Raw genomic sequence first — 20909 nt, forward strand, 5'->3', positions numbered from 1 at the left:
TTTTTTTTTTAATAAAATGCAAGAAAAGGAAATATTAGAACCCATTCGGCTATTGTTACAGATTAGAAGATATATCCACAATTTAACTTTTATTAATTAATTATTCCTGAAGTATAGGACGGGTTAGTTATAATAACATTTCATTTTACAATGTTATACATATATATAAAGATAGATAGAAGCTAATTTGATAAGTAATTCGTTCTTTCTTTCTTTTTTAAATTCTTTGGGCCATCTTAATTTTTTTTCCATTACATTACAATTTTATATAACAGTAACAACAAGAATCCGCATAAATATATATATACACATAATATATCATTTCAAATCTTCCTTCAATTATAGAAAGGAAAATTAAATTACAAACAAACAGATTAAGTAACATCACGGTAATAAACCGTCAATCGACTTCTTCAACTTTTTCATTTTAGTTTTTTACTCAAATTTAAAATTTAAATCGTTACGTTAACAGAAATAACCTAATATAGAAACTTGCCACGTAAAGACCGTTGCATTGCCTTCATTCAACACCTCTCTTACAATGCCTTTCCAAAATATTGAGAATTTCTCCTTATCTGAAAATGAAATGATGAATCAAATATCATTAGATTCTCCAATCAATTACCTAAATTCATACAATCTCAACAACAACAATATTAATTTACAACAAGACATTATAAACAACGAAAATGACCCAGAATATAGTAATTTTCATAACCTGAATAATACCGACGATTTTGAATTGACAAATTCAGTTAACATGTTTTCCAATATTTTCACGGGAGTCGCAGCCATGACTTGTAATATTAATGAAGATAATAACCAATTGGACAATTCTATCTCCCCTTCTTCGTTTTCTTCTGTTTCTTCAGAATCTTTATCTTCTTTAATTGACGGCGATCGTAACGATAACAATGCGTCTCCTATCTCCGAAGAAAATGATCTCGTGACCAGTGGTAAAAATAAAATTCTGACGTCATCAAAAAATGCTACCACTACAACAACAATTTTCAATGACGTGAACAATAATTCAAAGATTACAATCGAATTTCCTCAAGTATACGAAGAGAATTCCATAAATGATTTTTTGACTCCAGTGTCATCAATTACTATGTCGTACGATGATTTATTGTCTCAGAATAATTTGATATTTTCTACTGCAATCTCAACCAACAGTGACACGACTTCTACTGCTACTGAAAAGAAGCAAGATAAGGTTAGGGCAAAGGTCAAGAAATCAAAGAAAACTGTTTCGAAAAAGAAATTGAAGAAATGTGTTCATAGTCATACAATTGCTAGTATAACAAACAATTTGAAAAAAGTGTCTGATTCAAGACTTTCAGCTCAGGGTCTTGCTCAAGTGTTACATCTAGACTCTTCAGAAGAGGCTCTACAACGAGAAAAATATATTCTTCATATATTTGAACACGAGTTACACTACCCATTGGGCTACAAAACATGGATCAGAGATACTGACAAAGCTGAAAGAATTGATTTGATCAACGATTTATATGATAGAGTAAAATTTAGATACCCAGATTATAACCCTGAAATTTTGGAAACAATCATTAGGAGGGCGACTTATTATATGATGCAAAGTAGGTTGAGGAGGGAGAGGAGAGCCAAATGCAAGAATAAGGACCAAAACGAATGAACAATATTAATTGAATTTTTTTTTTATTTGTTTGTTTTGTTATTTATATACCAACACCTTAGTCGTACTGGACACGTCAAACTTCTTATATATTCCCTCTCATTCATGCATTTATTAACTTTACTAATCATATCATTTTATTTATTTGTTTTAATTAATTTGTGATAATCGCGTTACCATTGGTTACACTTATTAACCATTGATTCATATATACATATAATGAATCTCAACGAAGATGATCATTATTTAATCGTTAAGACAGTTTACTATCGCGACATAAATTTATACATCATATATAAACACTATAAAAATAAATGAACTGGCTCCAATATACTTAAAATAGCAAAACCTTGTTTCTTGTTTATATTGACATAAAAAAGTAAATGAAGAACAATGCCAAACGTTAATCTACCTTTAAAATTAGATTGAATTTTTAAAAATTATAATTATAACCTGTATTTTCCTTACATAAAAGAATAAAAATAATAATATATAAAAGGAAAAGTTTATTCAACGATAAGCAAATAAACCTTTAGAAATGCTTAAGGAAAAACTTGGAATTATCTATATTTTCTGTATAGATTTGGAAATGACAAAAAAACAACACACACACACGAAAACAGTTATTCAAATAAAGGATTATTTTAATGTTAAAATAATTTACATCAGTTGAAATAATTTACATCAGTTCAATTAAACTGTATAGAAAAGTTCAAAACTCCACAAATAAATATCTCCTCTTAATATGCCATAGTAATATCAATGCAAATGTCTAAAATTTAGTGAACGAGCCTCTCTTTTTGGCCCTTCTTAATTTCTTGTTCTTTTTATAAACATGATGATTAGCATCTCTCCAACCAGAGGTACTTACTTTCTTTGACTCTTCCTTCTTTGGTGTAGGAAGGTCGTCGACATCCATAGTACTTGCCGCTTCAGGATTTTTCTCCTTCAACTCTTTCAATTTTTGTTCAATTAAATCCTTCTTTAGTTTATCTGCTATCCTGCTCTCACGAGCATCGACTACTTTTTGAAAAACAGCCTTACGCTTAATAGCTTTGGCATTTAAATGACTGGATGCACGAAGAGATTTAGCCATATTTGATATCGATTATATTAGATAATATTTGATGGTTTACAAACGAACATAAAAGTGCAATATACAAAATCAAATTAAGATAATTTAGAAGTATTTTTAAGTTCATGACCTTTTAAATTAAATAATCATATCAGCAGAATACCGCTTACAAAAAACAACTCATCGAAAAATTTTCATCATTCCTTTGGGACAGAAAAAATTGACGAAGTTTATAATATTGGAACATCACAAAAGAATAATTCAATTTTGTGAGACTGCTTTACCATCCGTGCATCTTTTAAACCATCTGTACATTTTGTCCAGAAAAAAATGTAGTTTTTAGATTTCTTGCTTTTTCAACAAATTTTATTTTCATTTTTTTCCAACTTTTTTATTTGTACGCTTGTCTTTTGGACAACTGAAAAATTATGGATGAAATGTACTCACATCATCTCAAATGCCCCACACATTCATCTGTGAACTCAAGATGCTCTGATTTGTTTCTTGTGGAAATGGGGGTCACCCGCACATTGAATTTTTTTTTTTCGAAATTGGATGTAGTTGTACAGTGAAACGATGGTAATACTCATTAATACTTTCACAAAGTATCTTCTCCAATTTGTCTTCTCTGAACCTGTAAGCACCAATATTCTTACAATATGCTAGTGTCTATCACTAAGCTACACACTATTCGAATACCAACTAATACATCAAGTAATTGATTCGTGATTCTTGAGTCCCTTTTTAAGAAGACATATTTTTTTTTAAGTAGAAGTCAAAAATTGTTATAAGAAACCGAGAAACTGATAAAGGATTAAGAAATGGCTAACCTACGTACTCAAAAGAGACTTGCTGCTTCCGTCATTGGTGTCGGTAAGAGAAAGGTCTGGTTAGATCCAAATGAAACTTCTGAAATTGCTGAAGCTAACTCCAGACATGCTATCAGAAGATTAGTTAAGAACGGTACTATCGTCAGAAAGGCTGTCACTGTCCACTCCAAGTCCAGAACTAGAGCTTACACTCTAGCCAAGAGAGCTGGTCGTCACACCGGTTACGGTAAGAGAAAGGGTACTGCTGAAGCTCGTTTACCATCTCAAGTCGTTTGGATCAGAAGACTAAGAGTTCTAAGAAGACTTTTATCTAAGTACAGAGATGCTGGTAAGATCGACAAGCACCTATACCACGTTCTATACAAGGAAGCTAAGGGTAATGCTTTCAAGCACAAGAGAGCTCTAGTTGAACATATCATTCAAGCCAAGGCTGACACTCAACGTGAAAAGGCTCTATCTACCGAAGCTGATGCTAGAAGAACCAAGAACAGAGCTGCTAGAGAAAGAAGAGCTCAAAGAGTCGCTGAAAAGAGAGAAGCCATTTTGAATGAAGCTAACTAAATATAATTGATTGATTAATTAATTTTTAATATCTATCTGCTGTATTTTTTTATCATGTTTTTAAAAGAACAATTTCATTTCTTAATAGTAGGTGTTCTTTAATAGGGCACCTCATATCCCTCATCTAATTCATTCTAGTGTTACTTACTCCTACTGTATTTTAAATATACATTAATATTATATAAATATAATATACTATAATATACTATAATTTTGACGTAATGTGTAGTTGAACTATTCACAAGGACCGAAAACGGAACGCCTTGCTTCCCTTTTATTCTAATCAGCGATCTGGCGGGACATAAAATCTTGACAGAGTATATTAGCCCTTAAAATGCACTCAGACAAATAAAATAGAACAGATTATTTCAGTATTTTATTAACTATACTTAAAAGGGACTGATGAAAACATGCATCTCTTATCTAACTCGAATGTATTTTGGCGTTTAAAAGTTAAAACCATTTTATACAAACTCTACAACTACTAATTATCAATGACAAATAAATAATTATTTTAAATATAGATATTTTTATTGGAAGTCAGTAATGACAAATGACTAGAATATTAATGCAGGATATATATAATTTCAGGATATCATCTATTCGATATTTCGCTATAGTTTTAAATTATAATGTAGCTGGGAAAGCCACATTACCATTATAACATGGTGTCGAGCAGGAAACTATGAAAGTTCATTTTCTGGTAATTTTTACTTTAATTTTCAAAATAAAGAAATTTTCAAAACATTGAAAGCAATCATACCTTTTAACAAACGTACAGTAGAAATAGTTTATAATAATTTGTGATGATATATGTAACTTCCCTCAGTAGAAAAAAAGAAAAAGATATATATATATCACATAGTGTTACATTATTTTGGATGAATACCAGGTAAAGATTCTGAGTTTCCTTCTTTTGACGGTACTTGGCTTGGAATATTTTGCGAATAATAAGGATAAGTCGGTAGCATTACCATTTGTTGTTTTATTGGAATATTTGATGAATTATGCTGAATCGGGGAGTTTTGATACAGGTATGGTGCAGTATGTACCATCTGATTATTATTAGTCAATGATACTTCTGATCGTACTGATGGTTCATGAAATGATGCCATTGGTTTCGTACCTTGTTCCTCATGAGGATGCTCTGAGAATTTACCCGTATTTAAAGTTGTGATAGAAGGGTTCGTCATTGGTGTTGAATTTGAAACATCATTGGAGTTCACAGCATTTTGGTTATTCGCAGTGTTACTAGCAGAATTATAATCCTTATTTTGAACTACCGAATAATTGGAACCTCTAATATCATTTGGATACATTGCATTGTATTGACCTGTCGTGTTCCCGATAAATGTATTAGACTGAACTAGATGTGGTAATTTTATACGGTCAGCTTCACTATACATAGGAACAGGTTGAATATACGCTGGAGGTATTTGCTTATCAATATTTGTAAACTGTTGATTAACAGGAAGTTGAGGAGTCAAAGAAGCTGTTGAACTGGAATACTGTGATGGATAGCCTATTGGTGGGGCATCCAGATTATCATCCTTAAAATCTGATTGATATCTAGGCTGAACGCCTGGGTACCAGTTCCGATAAGCACCTGCCATTTGCCCAGTACGATTATCATGATACGGCTGTTTATATCTTTCTTCCATTTGTTCCACTGGTGCGTTATAATATTCGGGATATGCTCTCTGAATACCAATCACTTTATTAGAATTATCATTACTGCTGTATCGTATTACTGTATCATTTTGCTGCATGCTATAATTCTCAACAGGTGTGTATCTTAGAGGCCCTCCCTGAGAAAACGCCGCATGCTGCTGATCTACATATGGATTTACATTGCCAGCATATTGGTACCTTGGGATCCCGTGGGCATTTGAATCTGCCATATGTGGATCTATTAGAGTAGGTGCCATGTTATTGTAATTGTTGCCATACGACGAATTCCTACTATACGGTTGAGGATAAAGTTTGGTAACATTTGGGTTAGTACTAGCATATGGATTTTTCGGGCCGTTGTGAATTGTGGTATCCTTTAAGAGTGTATCAATTATTACTTCAAATGTTGAATAAAAAATTTCCAATGATTCTTTATTTTGTTCTGCTCCCTTTTCAATTAGATTTAAAATTTCTGTATCTATTGATGTTAATCTCATATTACTTGATGCCTTACTTAGGATCGATTTTTTCCAAACTTGAATATGAGATGATATTTGTTTCTTCGTTCTGACCTCACCGGTTTCATATCTGATATATAATGAGATCAATTCATTCCTACCATAATTTTTGTTACGGATCTTTATCTTTGATGTTCCACTTTTCATTATTAATCGTAATGCAGTCGTGAACGCCTTCTCTACTTTATGTGGCCATTTATCGTGCCCATACAAAAATGGAAACATCGTCTGCTCATGTTCTGTCGGTGGAACATTTATTCTTGCAATGGGTTGGGCAGGATAGTTCATGATAGGTTTCTCAGAACTGCTTGTATCAAGCGATAATATTGCTGTATTTTCCTGATATTGTTTATTATTAATTTCCATTTTATTTAGATTATGGGATGCCGGTAATACGATTGCTGGTAATATAGTAGATAATGCACGTATTGGTTAAAGAACCTTATAATATAATTACTTTTAGTTTTGATCCGTTTACTTTTTATATTTTATATTGATAAAAGAATAGACGGGGATACAGGACTATCGTGTCTTCTCTATAAATATTGGTATGATATTATTTATCTTTAGGATGATGTTGTAGTTAATTTTTGAGTAGTTATGAGCAATATGAGTAGGTTGTCCGATTAATGAACAAAAACACCTTTTTATCCGCTCCTCTTCAGGTATTAAACTAGTTTGGTTATTAGTGTGTATAATATTAAAAATGTGGTTCTTGAGGTAAACAAATATAGGGTAGTATCAACTCCCTCCAATTAGTGATAAGGACCTTTCCTAATAATATGTAGAACTTTCTAATGTTTGCTTGTTTTTTATTAATTAAACATATATTGGAAGATTATCCAAATTGTAATAACAAGTTAATAAATATCAACAACAATAACAACTTGAATTGATATAAATAGCTTGTTTTTATTCTTAGGAGACTAGAGACCAAAAATCTTTTGGACTAACATATATATGATAGGTATATAAATGTACTTTTAAAATGTATACATTGTTCGAAATACGAAAACTTAAATATTTATTATGATTAAGAAATAAGTGAATTTTCAGAGCCAGGATTTCGATATTGTTACCAAGAGTTGGAAGAGAGAACAAGTATTGTTGCACAAATTTAAATAAGGTTCCCTCCCACCTCTTCCAATGGTTAGCACGTAGTTTTCGAAGAAAGTACGCACAAAATTGGTCGTAAGGAAGCAAAGGGAAACAATAAGTAAAAAGCACTTTAACTTTTGATAAACTCCAGGAAGAATAAATAATGAGATATCGCTCGAGCTACATATGTTTGTTAAAGTTGCATCGTAATTGTACCGTTTACAAGGAGAGCAAAGTAAAAAACACAAGACATAGAAGGCTTAATGTACAAACATGATATTAACCAGAAAAAACAAATCAACAAAATAGAAATTCAAGGAAAAAAGGAAGAATTTATTTTCGAATATTTCAAACTTTAAAAATATAATGGCTTAATTATGCTGATATTCGATAATTACATCGTACAAATTCCAAATTTATAATAAAACAGCGAAGAAAGACACACAAAATCTTGTGGAATGTGATCACTCAGACCACTACTGAGGACCCCAAGTGTATTGTTTGAAGGTTTCTTCTAAATTTTCAAGAAAAAAATTAAAGTTTATTTTTCTCTATTGTTCCTTGAAAGGTTATTTTAAAAAGTTTAAGTTTTTTAACGGAAATACAATAACAATGGTCTTATCCCACGGACATTTTCTAGAAAATTTTCATTATGGGATGTACGGCTCTGTGGATAAAAAGTTAACGATACATCCACAGAAGGAGATCACATAATTGCTACTTAGTTTGTTAATTAAATATAGAGTTCCCTCCCACTACCTATCTAAAGAATTCATAAAATGATATATCCTATATAAATATATATATTTTACTTTACGTTCACCGGTTGTAACTGACGGCCTACGAATATTATAGTTACTTCGACAATCATTGTGTATGTATATAGATAGAACTCACAACAAAGATGTACCATTTTTTATTTAATTATTTTAGGCTTTTTTTCTTTTTTTTAATTCGTCTTATAATCACCTTTCTTTTTCGTAATGCAATGCCATTCTTTTTACTTACGAACGTGCTATTGTCTTATTCCACTTTCTACATACTTCAACCTCTTCTATTTTTCAATTCATATTGTCGGTACACGTTGTTTATTATTGCACTACGACAACAAATACTTCTAAATAATACTATTTACGTGACCTTAAAAGTTATGTTGTGATAACAATAACTATACACCGTTTAAAGTTATTTTAAAATATATATTCCTATTCTATAGATTTCATTGGTATGATGATATAGTTGAATAAGAAAATAATTAAAAATTAATCTTTGCACACTGTCCTTATCGTAGTGATATCCATTCTATTAAAGAAAGACTATATGGTAAGATCTTTATTAGAAATATTTAATAATAATAATGTAACTTTTAAAAAATGTAGAACCAGGGACAATTATAAATATTTGTAGATGACAGTTAATGCTTATAGTACGTACTATATTAATCTATTATCTGAATTTAGAAAGAAAGAAAAAACTAATATTATAGATCTATCTGTGTGATATTGTTAGAATTTTTGCCTTGCTATCAGTTTCAGAAGTATTTTGTTATTTCCAAAACATAGTATCTTCTCATCCTATCGTACCTTTTCTTACATTGATTGTTTTTAAAACGATTTTCCAACGTTATTGTTTTACTTTGTTTACAACTAATCCTAATAAAAGAGGTAAAACTTACACTTCTTTATACTAATAAGTTTATATGAAAACTGAACGTAATGACCTTGTAATGTATCACTACTAATGATATACAGATTGCGTACAAATAAACTATTTCTTTTTTGTTTGATTCCACTATCATTTTAATGATTTTTTTATCGTAATTTCTTGTGTTAATTTTTAATTTAATTCCCCCCCCCCAGAATTAATAGTATATCGGAGTTAGAGATTATGCACTTCTAAATTATACTTTGCAAAAGTAATTTGTTTTAACCATTTTTTCGAATTACACTAAATAAGAAAACAATCATACGATTTATATCTTTTTAAAGGAAAAATAAAATAAAAAAACTACTTGCTTCCTGAACTAGCTGCAACATATCCAAGAAGGAATATTAAAACGTTTTATTATCCCTAGTGAACCTATATTCGCAGAATAAAATATATATTTACACAATAGAATAGACAAGTGAACTAATATTTTGTGCGAAGAATATCTAAGATTACCAAACTTTTCATTATTTTATTTTGTGAACCAAAGTAAAAATTTTCTCCTGAGTTATTGTTATATTGTTCTATTTTTTTTCCCTTCAAGGTTTTAAAATTAATAGAGTATAATAGTTAAACAAAGAGGAGTCCAATTAATTTTTGTTCATTTTACTGAATATAATAAAGATAGGAACGTCACTTTTAACTATATTATTAGCTTTCAGTTACTATTACGATTCAGTTGAAATGTGTTTGTGTAAGAAAATAGAAATACATATTATGTACTAGCTTATAACAACGATCTTGTGCACAACTAAACAGTATATGAATATAATATGCACTCTATTATGATTTAATAGATAACAAAATATTATTTTCTTTTTTATTTTATTCATACTGCTATGAAATTAGTTTTATATATAAATGCACGTAAATAACTATTTTGTTTTTTTGAACGCTGCATCCCGGTTTGCCATTTAAATTTAATTGCTGACATCTTGATCGTTACTAATACTTCTAGAGCTGAAATTGTACTGATGGAACATGTAAGAGGATTCTCAAAATTATAAAGTAAACTTTAAGTTTTAAAAAAAATAGGGCATGATCTTCAACTTCAATGGAAGGAGGTCACAAAAGTTGTGTATTTTGGTGCACCGTTCAAATAAGAACAAATTAAAGAATTCAATTTTGTCGAAACATTTTTCTAAAGGAATAAGAGACAAGTTTCCTTCATGTCTACGCAAGTGGCTTCATACATACATACATACATATATATCTTTCTTATTCGATCTGTGCGCTGTGTAGTTCCCACCCCATAAATTATACTTTTATTTTTGTGTGTCGATATTCCTCTCTTTGTTAGAGATTTCTCGAGATTTCTTTTCTTTCATCTTATTTTGGTATTTGTAAATGTTCTCCGAACTTTATTAAAAGTTTCTATGTCACGGTTGTAAACATTAGTAATCGAAAGAACTGCCACCCTGAAACATTGTAGCACATATTATATTCCCTTATTCAGCTTTCTGAATGTCTAATACTTATGTAGTTAAAGTAGAAATTTTTTTTAATAAAAAGATAAAAAAAAAATGTATTTTTTGTTTTGTTTTCAGGTATGTGATTTTCCCACAGTGGTCTTATATGTTATGATTCATTTTTGAGATTTAGTCAGCTAGTTAAACACGATACAGCCCAAATAAAATACATTTAAATATTTCAAGATAGGTCAGGGAGATGACCCGGCTAGAATACACTTCTGTAGCAGAAGTTTCTCCACCCTTGAAATGATACATTAAAAATGTAGGTAGGAAAATATAATATTTCGATCTCTCTCTCTATATATATTTCTATATATTCCGATCTGTGCGATATGTTCGTTCCACATGATTTGAGGGGTCGAGATCACATGACATATTCGTGTTTTGTGATACTGTTGCAGTCATTTCTCACGGCTATGTTAACAAACAAATTTTGCACCAAAAAAACATGAAAATTTTCTGGAATTTTCGATCGCAAGAAAGACGAAAAAAATGAATTAAATTTTGTCGATTCATAATTTGTATGTCGAGATGGGGTTCCTGTATAACCTCTGTGGGTTTCCTTGGCTAAAGCGGCATATATAGATGAGAGAGCGAGTGAGCGAGAGACCAAGAGGGATTAGCTGTAAGTCAGAATCTTTCTCTGTGTGCCAAATTTTATCATTATTATTATTATTGCTTTTATTATTGTGAATTTGTCAGAAATGAGAAACTGCAAAATAATGTAACAAAGACAGTTTGATTTTTGAAATCATGGAAAGCTTGGAATAAGTATAATCTCTTTATTTATTTTTTAGATTATTTAACATATATTGAGTAAATGATCTATTAGATCATATTTTCTGTGGAAATATTTTTAAAAGCATTCCTTTTAATAATTCTTGTATTAATATTTGTTCAATACATAGGACTAAGAAAGCAGACAAGCACTATTTTATTTACTCTGTATAATGTCTACTAAACGTATCTCCAAAGAACTTCGTGATATAGAGAGAGATCCACCAACCTCATGTTCTGCAGGCCCCGTTGGTGACGATCTATACCACTGGCAAGCATCCATTATGGGTCCTCCAGATTCTCCATACGCTGGTGGTGTTTTCTTCTTATCTATTCATTTCCCAACCGATTACCCTTTCAAACCACCAAAGATTGCATTCACTACAAAGATTTATCATCCAAATATTAATGCTAACGGTAACATTTGTCTAGATATATTGAAGGATCAATGGTCTCCAGCCTTAACTCTGTCTAAAGTCTTACTATCCATTTGTTCTTTATTGACCGATGCTAACCCTGATGATCCTTTAGTTCCAGAAATTGCTCACATTTATAAGACTGATAGACCAAAATATGAAACTACCGCAAGAGAATGGACAAAGAAATATGCTGTATAAGAGAATTTAGTAGAAAAAAAGGAAGAAGCAAAAAAATTTATAAAAATATTATAACGTGAACTATTCTTCTTTTTATCTGCTTATCCTCTATCTCTTATTTCTAGTCACAACAACAACTCACTGTCACTGCAAATAAAAAAGATACTTAAAAACGAATGCGTATGAAAGATGTTAAAGATATGAACAAATAATTATATTTCCATTATCAACGTTCATTTAATGGTATTACATTATAGTTTTTTTCTCTTCTGTATTATGTTTTCGTTTTCGTTTTTGTTTGCAGCAAAAGAAAAACATCATTACTATTTTAATCAGTAGTAAATCTTTCATATGTAACATTAATATATACATATTATCATATATATACGTTTATATTAATTACGATCATCGATAATAATATGCAAAGAAACAAAATACAACAAAATATGTAATTAAATATTTATGTATTCATCTCTATATATATTTAAATTTATAACTCATCATGTTCAGTAGTTTGTTTCTCATTAACAATAGCTTCCTCAACATGTGCAGTATTGAATGCGGTCACTATTTCTGTCTCCTGTGAATAATTATCATTATTATCATCATCATCACTAGATTTGTTTGCCTTCTCAGAGGAACCGGGGAGATTATCTTCCGATATGACATGTGTTTCGTAAACTATTTGAGTACGAGTCTCTGTATCTGGAATTTTACCTAATGGTAATATGTCATCAGAATTTGACGATTTGTTATTTTCTACCTCTTCAAATAATTCATCCGTTTCATCCGAATTCGAATATTCAAATAAGACTGTATCATCAAACCTAGCTGATTGAAGTTCAAAATCCTCCAATCCAAGTTGTCCCACAATTGGTTTCAATTCATCAGAGTTTAGAATTACATCTAATAATCTTTCTCTGTCCTGATCGTTCAAAAGCTCAAAATTTGCATCTGAATTTAATGCTTCCAAAGCTAGTACCTTTCTGTCACCTTGACGGCTTGCAGTAATCCTTACATCTTTATTATTAGCTAGTTTCAAAACAACACTAATAGACGATTCGTCATCCCTAGAATTATCGTCTTCTTCATGTTTGTAATTATCAGAGACACTACCAGATGCTTCATTCTGGAACAAATGAGCTAGATTTTGTGTTTTGCTCTGATAGGAAACAAAATTGCTTGGTTCTGTGAATAATAGATCATTATCGAGATGCAACTCTGCCTTCCCAAGCTCCGAAACATGAATCGATAATTTCGAAATCACAGTACCTGTGATGTCAAATATTTCAGTCATCCACGTAAATATATCTCCATTAACTACAGGGTTACCATTAGGCGAAACCAACATTTTTTGATTAATCATTCTGTTGAAGGCTTTCCCAAATCTATCAAATATTTCCTTCGGTATTTCATTAGTAAGATCATCGCTAGTATACATTAAAGTATCTCTTTTATTCTCATCTAATGATTCAAGGAAGTATATGCCGTACCCTAGAAAGGTTGGATCATATTCTGCCAATAAATCAATAATATTTTTATCAGTTTTCCCATATTGGTCATCATATCTGACGCACTTTAAATGATTGGCGGTTTTTTTATCCTCATTTTTCGATAATAGTTCTAAATCACATAATTCAGGTACTGATATTTGCATCTCATATTGACATATCTTGGTTTCTCTTATCCATTGAATTGTAGCAATACCATGCGTCTCCCCACACACATATTGAACTTCGACTAATCTATGGGCACCTGTGACATCACAAATATCACCCATACCAACAAATTCACTCACATAATAACCCAATTCGTTATACAATAGTTGGAAGTCACGATCCTTAATATCTGGTTTAGATTTACCTAAAGTGTATAATAATGTTTGAGGGTCCGAACTATCATTATGTAACTGTACTATATCATTACCAGGACAGTATCTATAAGTCCAAAACCCGTTGTTGTAAATAATGCAATATCCATCGAGGACTTCTGAGAGAACATTAACAGCGTTGTCTAGGGTATTATGTAGCAAATCTTGTAAGGTTTTAGAGTTCTGATCTATTTCCTCTAAATCTGGGTTCTTCCTTTTATCTTCTATGAAGCAGAGCGTATCTTCTCCGAACTCTAGAAAAGATCCATTGTTAATATTTAAACGAGTATCAGGAAATATAGAGTCCCACCTACAAGGAGACATATAATCTATCGTATATTTATCGATGGCATTAGGGTCCTCATTGGGTGCTAATAAATTAGCTGACACATATTGCGATATATACAGGATTAATAAGTAGAGACAAAACAGCATTTCCTCTTATTCATATATGTGATTCAATTATCCGTCTGAATGACTTTGAAGTTTATATGATTTAGTTTAATGGTATACTTCTCCTAAATGAGTCTGTTATAAAATTCTTTATTATTAATTCTAATTGCTGTCCTTAATAATTTAAGAAAAAAGGTCTATTACGTGCATTCATCACACAACTAATCCGTCGCCCATATGGAAAATATAATTTTTAGATATTCGAAGAAAACTGAAAAGAACAAAATGAGATAAACAGACTCAACCAATTTTAAGAGAGACTTCATGGATGGAAACGCAGAAAATAACATATTAGATAGAGGTCAAATACTTAACCAACTTATACTAATAAGAAAACACTCACATACCACTGTGATATAGCTAAGGTCCCATTTTTAATATCTTAAAAGGCTAATAATCACAATGTTCAAATCAGTTGCACTTGTTGGTGCATTAGCACAGGTTTGTCTCTCTCAAGAATTTTCTTTACATGCTCGAACTTTGGATGGCCAATCTAAACACAGCCTAGGGATATTTAATTACGACAGTGATACGCATCAGATAACTCCTCTGGTAGCTCCACCAGTGGTCGAAGATAGCATCAGACAAGATGTGCCATATTGTATTGATGCAGATTCGAAAGATCCACAATTACAACAATCTTGTTTCACTTTGATGGAATTAGAGACTATATTACATTATAACTTAGTTTTAAGTGTGGATACAGATACTAATGACATCCAGAAATTTTCTTTGATACGGAATGAAAATGCTACGACTATTGAACCCATTGTGCAAGATCCTGCCATGGCGCCAGTGGCGCCTGCTGTTTTATTGAAGAAGAAAACTAAGACCTATGCAGACAAGAAAAAGGATACTGCTCAAGGTGCAGAACAATTCAGTAAAGCCACTGAGAAATCTGAGGAAGAAGAGGACGACAGAAATTATCTACAGAAAAATTGGAAACAATTAGTAATTGGTTTGGTCATTTATAATGTTGTTACTAGTATAATGAAACCTAAAAATGAAAAGAAAGAGTGAAAATAACTAGGTAATAGATAAATAGATAAGTAAATAATAATCGATAACTTTTATAAATAAAATAGATAAGTGACAAGTTTTTATATTATTGAGAATATAATTTATTAAAATTAATTTTTATAATGATTTGATGCAAAGTAGTGTATATAAAGGAGTAGTGGTAGTATACAAAATAGTAAGAGTTATACACTCAGAACGAGCACACATGTACCCATTTTAAATAATAATGAGATGTACAGAGAGAGGGATAGTACTACTCTAAACTAAGGAATAATATTCATATTTTTGAAAAAAAAGAATGAGAGTTCATGAAAATATGTGAATGAAAGTGAATGATCAAACTCTATTCTTATTCATAATATGAATGAGTAAAAAGAAATAACCAGAAAGATTAAACATAAAAACGATTAACTTATAACAATGTCTTTTTTTCTATCTATAACAAAGCAGATAGGACAGCAGTGAATAGACCGAAAAGGGAAGCTTGTGGGATGACATAAGCCATACCAGCAGCACCCTTGGACTTGGAGGTCTTCGAAGAAGAGCTAGATGAAGCAGAGCTAGAGGAGTCATCATTGGAAGAGGAAGAGGTACTCTTTGAAGATCCAGATTTAGTAGAAGATGCAGAAGATGAAACAGAAGAAGAAGAGGAAGAAGAGACAGCACCATTCTTACAGATGAAGTTGTCACCTTGAATAGCACCTTTACTTTGCAATTTCTTTAAAGCATCACAGGAGAAGTTAGAACCAGAAGTTTCGATATCAGCACCACCTCTGACAGATTTCAAAGAAGAAAGATCTAGAGAAGTGAAGTTACCGATAACATTCAAAGCACCCCCAATGGTTGAGACTTTACTGAAAGTGTCAATGGTCTTTAAGTTAGTGTTGTTAGCAACGACAAACCCACCACCGATAGTGGTCAAGTTCTTGAAAGAGACACTGTCTAGATCGTCATTAGAAGTGATGGTGAAAGTTTGGCCAACAGATTCTAATTCATCAACGTTCAAATCGGTGAAAGTATTGTTAATGAAACCCATAGAGGCATTAACCTTTTGTAATTTAGCAAAAGAAACGTTTGATACACTTGATAAAGTGATGTTATTAGCCCAAATCAATTCATCGAAGGATAGAGCAGTGTTTTGACCATTGAAACCTAATTCTAAAGCGTTAGAGACAGTAGCCAAAGAAGCCTTAACACTGGTCAAGTATCTGTTGTTGTTAATATTGAATGAATCGACAGTCTTTAAAGCAGAGAACCCATCAATAGATTCTAAAGAAGTATCAGAGATTAGGATGTTACTAGCAGCTTTCAAATTTGTTGCAAAAGTAGAGATGGCAGGTAAAGTGATCAAACTAATAGTACCTACTTTCTCTAGAGCACCGAAAGATGCAGTAGTTAAAACGGTTAAAGATTGTAATTCTAAAGAACCGGTAATTTCTTGAATAGAATCAGCAGAGAATGTAACTAAATCGGTGGCATTGTAGATTCTTAGAGAACCGTCAATCTTTTGAACGTTAGCAATAGCACCAGAGCCTAGGACACCTGAGATAGTCAAGTTACCTACTAAAGTGGTACAACCTGAATATTGATCTAAATCTGTTTGAGCAGTAGCAGTAGCACTAGAACCTAGACTACAACCTGAAGGAACTGAAGAGGAAGAACTCTTAGTAGCGGAGGAAGAAGAAGAGTCTGCAGCTAGAGCAGAAGTTGCTAATAAAGCAGCAATTGACAATGATTTGAATTGCATTCTTTATTTGTATATTTTATCTGTATTTATTAATAGTTTAAATTTAAACGAATGATGATTATAATGTCTTGAAGTATAAAAAACCATAAGAAATATATAAAAAAAAATATATATATATATTATAAAGAAGTAGAAATTATATATATAAAATGAAAAGATTACATTTANTTAAAACTAAATTAAATTACTGAGTTAAATGATATCATATGCATTTTATTTAAATGTTTCGGTTATAACCAAGATGAGGGGCGACAGAAATGATCGAAGAGCAGTAGTTGATTTAGTAACAGACAATGAATGAATGATATCAATCATGAAGTTGTTGGTTGTTATTGGATGTCATCTAAAGTTTCACGTTCATTAACTATAAGGAGAGAGCCGAGTGAAGCAGAAGAAGAAAAAATTAATTAAATTAAATCAAGTTGCTGGATCAAAGGGACAACCCACAAAAGAAACCCGCATACAAGGCTTGCAATCTATATCATGCATCTTTTCTAAATGATACAATTTTAATGAGGAAAAGATGTGTGTTTGTCTTCCTTAACTTAAATTAATAACGAAAAACACAATATTTATTTACATATTGTTTCGTGTTAGAAACGAAAAGACAACAAAATTACTTGAAAATTTGTAAACAAACTATCAAAATTAAATTAAATTAAATGGCAAGGTCGGATTTTCTTTGTTAAGTAATTTCTAACGTGTACGCCAAATTACTATAAAATGTATAAATAAATCAATATAAATCAATATACGGAAATTTTTTTCGTTTGTGCATGTCAACGAATTACCTCATTTAGTTGAAATTAATAACAATAATAATAAATTTTACAACAATATTTACATATTTACTGCTATTATTACTATTATTATTATTTTGATTCGAAGCGAACCGAAAAACACCGTAGCACACATATACAATTTCACCCCGTTTACTTCTCTTACAGAAAGCGAAACTTGAACGAATTACCCAAAATGAAAATAAAAAATTAAATTTCTTTTGTTCATCGACAAGAAAGGAAATTCGGTGCGAGCTGATTTACTACAGGAGTTACCTCTTTGGATAATATGGGAGCGAGGAAGACACCACCCAAAGAAAGCAAGACAGCAAAGAACCGCAGACCAGATTTTCTTTTTAGCAAAACACAACCTTTTCAATTTTGATCTCGGTCTTCTCTTTTTGTCTGAATAAATTTATTTGTGTGGCTGGGTTTATTGGGAGGAATTGCAGTATTGAGTTTGTCCTATGTAATACTGTCAAAATATAATAGCAGTTAGTAATAAAGAGTTTCATGTGTTCCGAGTCAGTACGTAAAAATTAGTTATTATTGAAATGCACCGCCATTTCAATATTATCCATTTATTACTAGTAAATATTTGGTTTAAATCTTTTGCATATATATTTGAATTAACCTTGTAGTCCGTCACTTCCCACGGTAAGCACGTGCACATGCATTTGAGCACATTTTGCTTTCTTTTGTTTCATTAATGTGTGACGATGGAACATCAGCGGCTAATTACAAGTTTTGGTAGAGGGAATACATATACATATTTTTTCTTACGATCCAAGAAAGGGTTAGGCCAATATACAATCTTAAATTATTCAACATTACATACTTTTTCTGATTAGGAGATTGTGCTCCTCTACAATATTAAACATTTAATTAAGTAATTTTTGTTTGTTGTTCCTATTTTATTCTGGTTCTTATAGTTCAACAATGTGATATATAAATATTCTCAATTTTACTAGAACGTTATAGGTAAATATTGTAATATAGTTAAAGGAGGGAACAAAAGAAAATATTATAAATTACAAATTTATAATTAACGGTTAATAACTTTTTCTATTGTGATAAACTTCCTATTATGATAGTATATATTGTATAATTAATTACTATAGTGGGATTACAGACTACCACCACTACCTATAACCCTCCTCTCTCTATTTCTCTCCCTTGCCCAACACCCCCCCCCCCCGCGCGGAACTTCATTCATTTCTTTCTTTCTCTCTCCTCTCTTACTAATAAAAATTCATTCGTTTTTTCCTTTCGCGGTGTTTTTCGTCTCGCTCTCCCGCTCTCAATTTCGGTTCCAACCAAAATTTATACCGCTGCCATACATTATTATTGCTATATAGTGGAGATGGGAATTTTGTTCAAGTCGCTTTTCTTTCTTTTGATAGTGTGTGGTGTGATAGAGAGAGGAACGATTTGTAAAAAAAATTAAAATAAAATAAATTTTGGGAAACACTAACTTAGACTTATTTTATCTTACACATTTTTTTTTTATTACAAATATAAAATTGATAATAAAAAAGAAATATTTGTTATTATTAATAATATTTATACATATGTATATGTATATGTATATATATATATATATATATCTTAATACCTTATCATAAGTGAATAATACTATTTTTGAACTGTTATTGATATATTTGTTATTGCCCCCCCTCTCATAAGGTAAAGAAAAATAGAACAACAAAAATATATATATTCATAATCGAACTACGAACAAACACACACACACATACACAAATACATAATGAGTAACCGTAAAAGTTCTGCAGCTAGTTTGTTATTACGACAATACAGAGAACTTACTGATCCAAAGAAAGCTATTCCATCCTTTCATATAGAATTAGATGATGATTCTAATATTTTTGTATGGAATATTGGTGTTATGGTATTAAATGAAGATTCTATTTATCATGGAGGTTATTTTAAAGCACAAATGAGATTTCCTGAAGATTTCCCATTCTCTCCACCACAATTTAGATTCACTCCTGCAATTTATCATCCAAATGTTTATAGAGATGGTAGATTATGTATCTCTATCTTACATCAATCGGGAGATCCGATGGCAGATGAAATAGATTCTGAAACTTGGTCTCCTGTACAAACAGTAGAATCAGTATTGATTTCTATTGTATCGTTATTAGAGGATCCTAATGTATCAAGTCCTGCTAATGTAGATGCTGCAGTTGATTATAGGAAAAATCCAGATCTATATAAACAAAGAATTAAAATGGAAGTGGAAAGATCGAAACAAGATATTCCTGCTGGGTTTGTTATGCCTTCATCAGATACTGCATATTTATCATCTAGACAAACTTCTGCTAATGGTAGAAATGGTTTAGATAATTTAAATCAATTTGATGAAAATGGTAATAGTACTAGTAATAATGGTAATGGTCATAATAATAATAATAGTCATAGTAATAGTCATAGTAATAATATCGGAGAAAATTTTTGGTACGATAGTGACGATGAACAGAATATATCTGATTTCATTAATGATGATAATGATGATGAATCTATGGGATTTAATGATGATGATGTTTATAACTATAAAGGTTACGATGAAGATGACGAACAAGATATTCAATTCGATGAAGAAGAAGATGACGATGACGATGAAGAAGATGACGATAGCATAGATAGCGTTATGGATAGAAAACAGCCCAATAAAGCAGGTGATGAAAGTGAAGATGTAGAGGAAATGGAAAAATTGGATAAGAAATAGTAGTTCTTTTTTTGAAAAATAAATTATCACCTAACATATAAAATGCAATTTAACTTTTCCTATTCCCTTCCATATCTCTCATTGTTATGTTTTCTCTTAGTCTCTCTCTATCTCTCTTTATTTAAAGTATGACCAAATAACTATTAACATAACAAGTGTTTCTTCTAACCTTGATTTTTCTTTCAAGTTAGGCAGAGAATAACTAGTCATTACAAGTATATATACATATAAAAAAAAATATATATAAATAATAATAAAATCATTCACGCATATTTATCATTTCTCTCTTAGATTATCATAGGTTTTCTCAGTTGATTATTACGTATCTTTCC

General features: G+C 31.1%; 9 protein-coding genes across 9 annotated transcripts; 5 read left to right on the plus strand and 4 right to left on the minus strand.

Moving 5' to 3' along the window:
- Positions 1-541: 541 nt before the first annotated feature.
- On the plus strand, positions 542-1654 carry KABA2_02S11748 (uncharacterized protein; the record flags this gene model as incomplete). Its single annotated transcript, XM_041549204.1, has 1 exon — positions 542-1654. One exon carries the CDS (start codon positions 542-544, stop codon positions 1652-1654), a length of 1113 nt encoding a protein of 370 aa, XP_041405138.1.
- Positions 1655-2426: 772 nt separating this feature from the next.
- KABA2_02S11770 (uncharacterized protein) lies at positions 2427-2750 on the minus strand (the record flags this gene model as incomplete). The annotated part of the gene is made up of 1 exon (XM_041549205.1): positions 2427-2750. The coding sequence occupies one exon, from the start codon at positions 2748-2750 to the stop codon at positions 2427-2429; it is 324 nt and encodes a 107-aa protein (XP_041405139.1).
- Positions 2751-3550: 800 nt separating this feature from the next.
- On the plus strand, positions 3551-4120 carry RPL19B (60S ribosomal protein eL19; the record flags this gene model as incomplete). Its single annotated transcript, XM_041549206.1, has 1 exon — positions 3551-4120. The coding sequence occupies one exon, from the start codon at positions 3551-3553 to the stop codon at positions 4118-4120; it is 570 nt and encodes a 189-aa protein (XP_041405140.1).
- An 872-nt stretch (positions 4121-4992) lies between these two features.
- Positions 4993-6675, minus strand: KABA2_02S11814 (uncharacterized protein; the record flags this gene model as incomplete). The annotated part of the gene is made up of 1 exon (XM_041549207.1): positions 4993-6675. One exon carries the CDS (start codon positions 6673-6675, stop codon positions 4993-4995), a length of 1683 nt encoding a protein of 560 aa, XP_041405141.1.
- A 4861-nt stretch (positions 6676-11536) lies between these two features.
- On the plus strand, positions 11537-11980 carry KABA2_02S11836 (uncharacterized protein; the record flags this gene model as incomplete). The annotated part of the gene is made up of 1 exon (XM_041549208.1): positions 11537-11980. One exon carries the CDS (start codon positions 11537-11539, stop codon positions 11978-11980), a length of 444 nt encoding a protein of 147 aa, XP_041405142.1.
- Positions 11981-12449: 469 nt separating this feature from the next.
- YOS9 (Yos9p) lies at positions 12450-14264 on the minus strand (the record flags this gene model as incomplete). The annotated part of the gene is made up of 1 exon (XM_041549209.1): positions 12450-14264. The coding sequence occupies one exon, from the start codon at positions 14262-14264 to the stop codon at positions 12450-12452; it is 1815 nt and encodes a 604-aa protein (XP_041405143.1).
- Positions 14265-14684: 420 nt separating this feature from the next.
- On the plus strand, positions 14685-15302 carry EMC10 (Emc10p; the record flags this gene model as incomplete). Its single annotated transcript, XM_041549210.1, has 1 exon — positions 14685-15302. The coding sequence occupies one exon, from the start codon at positions 14685-14687 to the stop codon at positions 15300-15302; it is 618 nt and encodes a 205-aa protein (XP_041405144.1).
- A 436-nt stretch (positions 15303-15738) lies between these two features.
- PST1 (Pst1p) lies at positions 15739-17049 on the minus strand (the record flags this gene model as incomplete). The annotated part of the gene is made up of 1 exon (XM_041549211.1): positions 15739-17049. The coding sequence occupies one exon, from the start codon at positions 17047-17049 to the stop codon at positions 15739-15741; it is 1311 nt and encodes a 436-aa protein (XP_041405145.1).
- A 2547-nt stretch (positions 17050-19596) lies between these two features.
- CDC34 (SCF E2 ubiquitin-protein ligase catalytic subunit CDC34) lies at positions 19597-20577 on the plus strand (the record flags this gene model as incomplete). Its single annotated transcript, XM_041549212.1, has 1 exon — positions 19597-20577. One exon carries the CDS (start codon positions 19597-19599, stop codon positions 20575-20577), a length of 981 nt encoding a protein of 326 aa, XP_041405146.1.
- Between the last annotated feature and the right edge of the window lie 332 nt (positions 20578-20909).

Source organism: Maudiozyma barnettii, assembly GCF_903064755.1.
Source record: "Maudiozyma barnettii strain CLIB 1767 genome assembly, contig: KABA2_02, whole genome shotgun sequence".
Taxonomy (NCBI): Eukaryota; Fungi; Ascomycota; class Saccharomycetes; order Saccharomycetales; family Saccharomycetaceae; genus Maudiozyma; species Maudiozyma barnettii.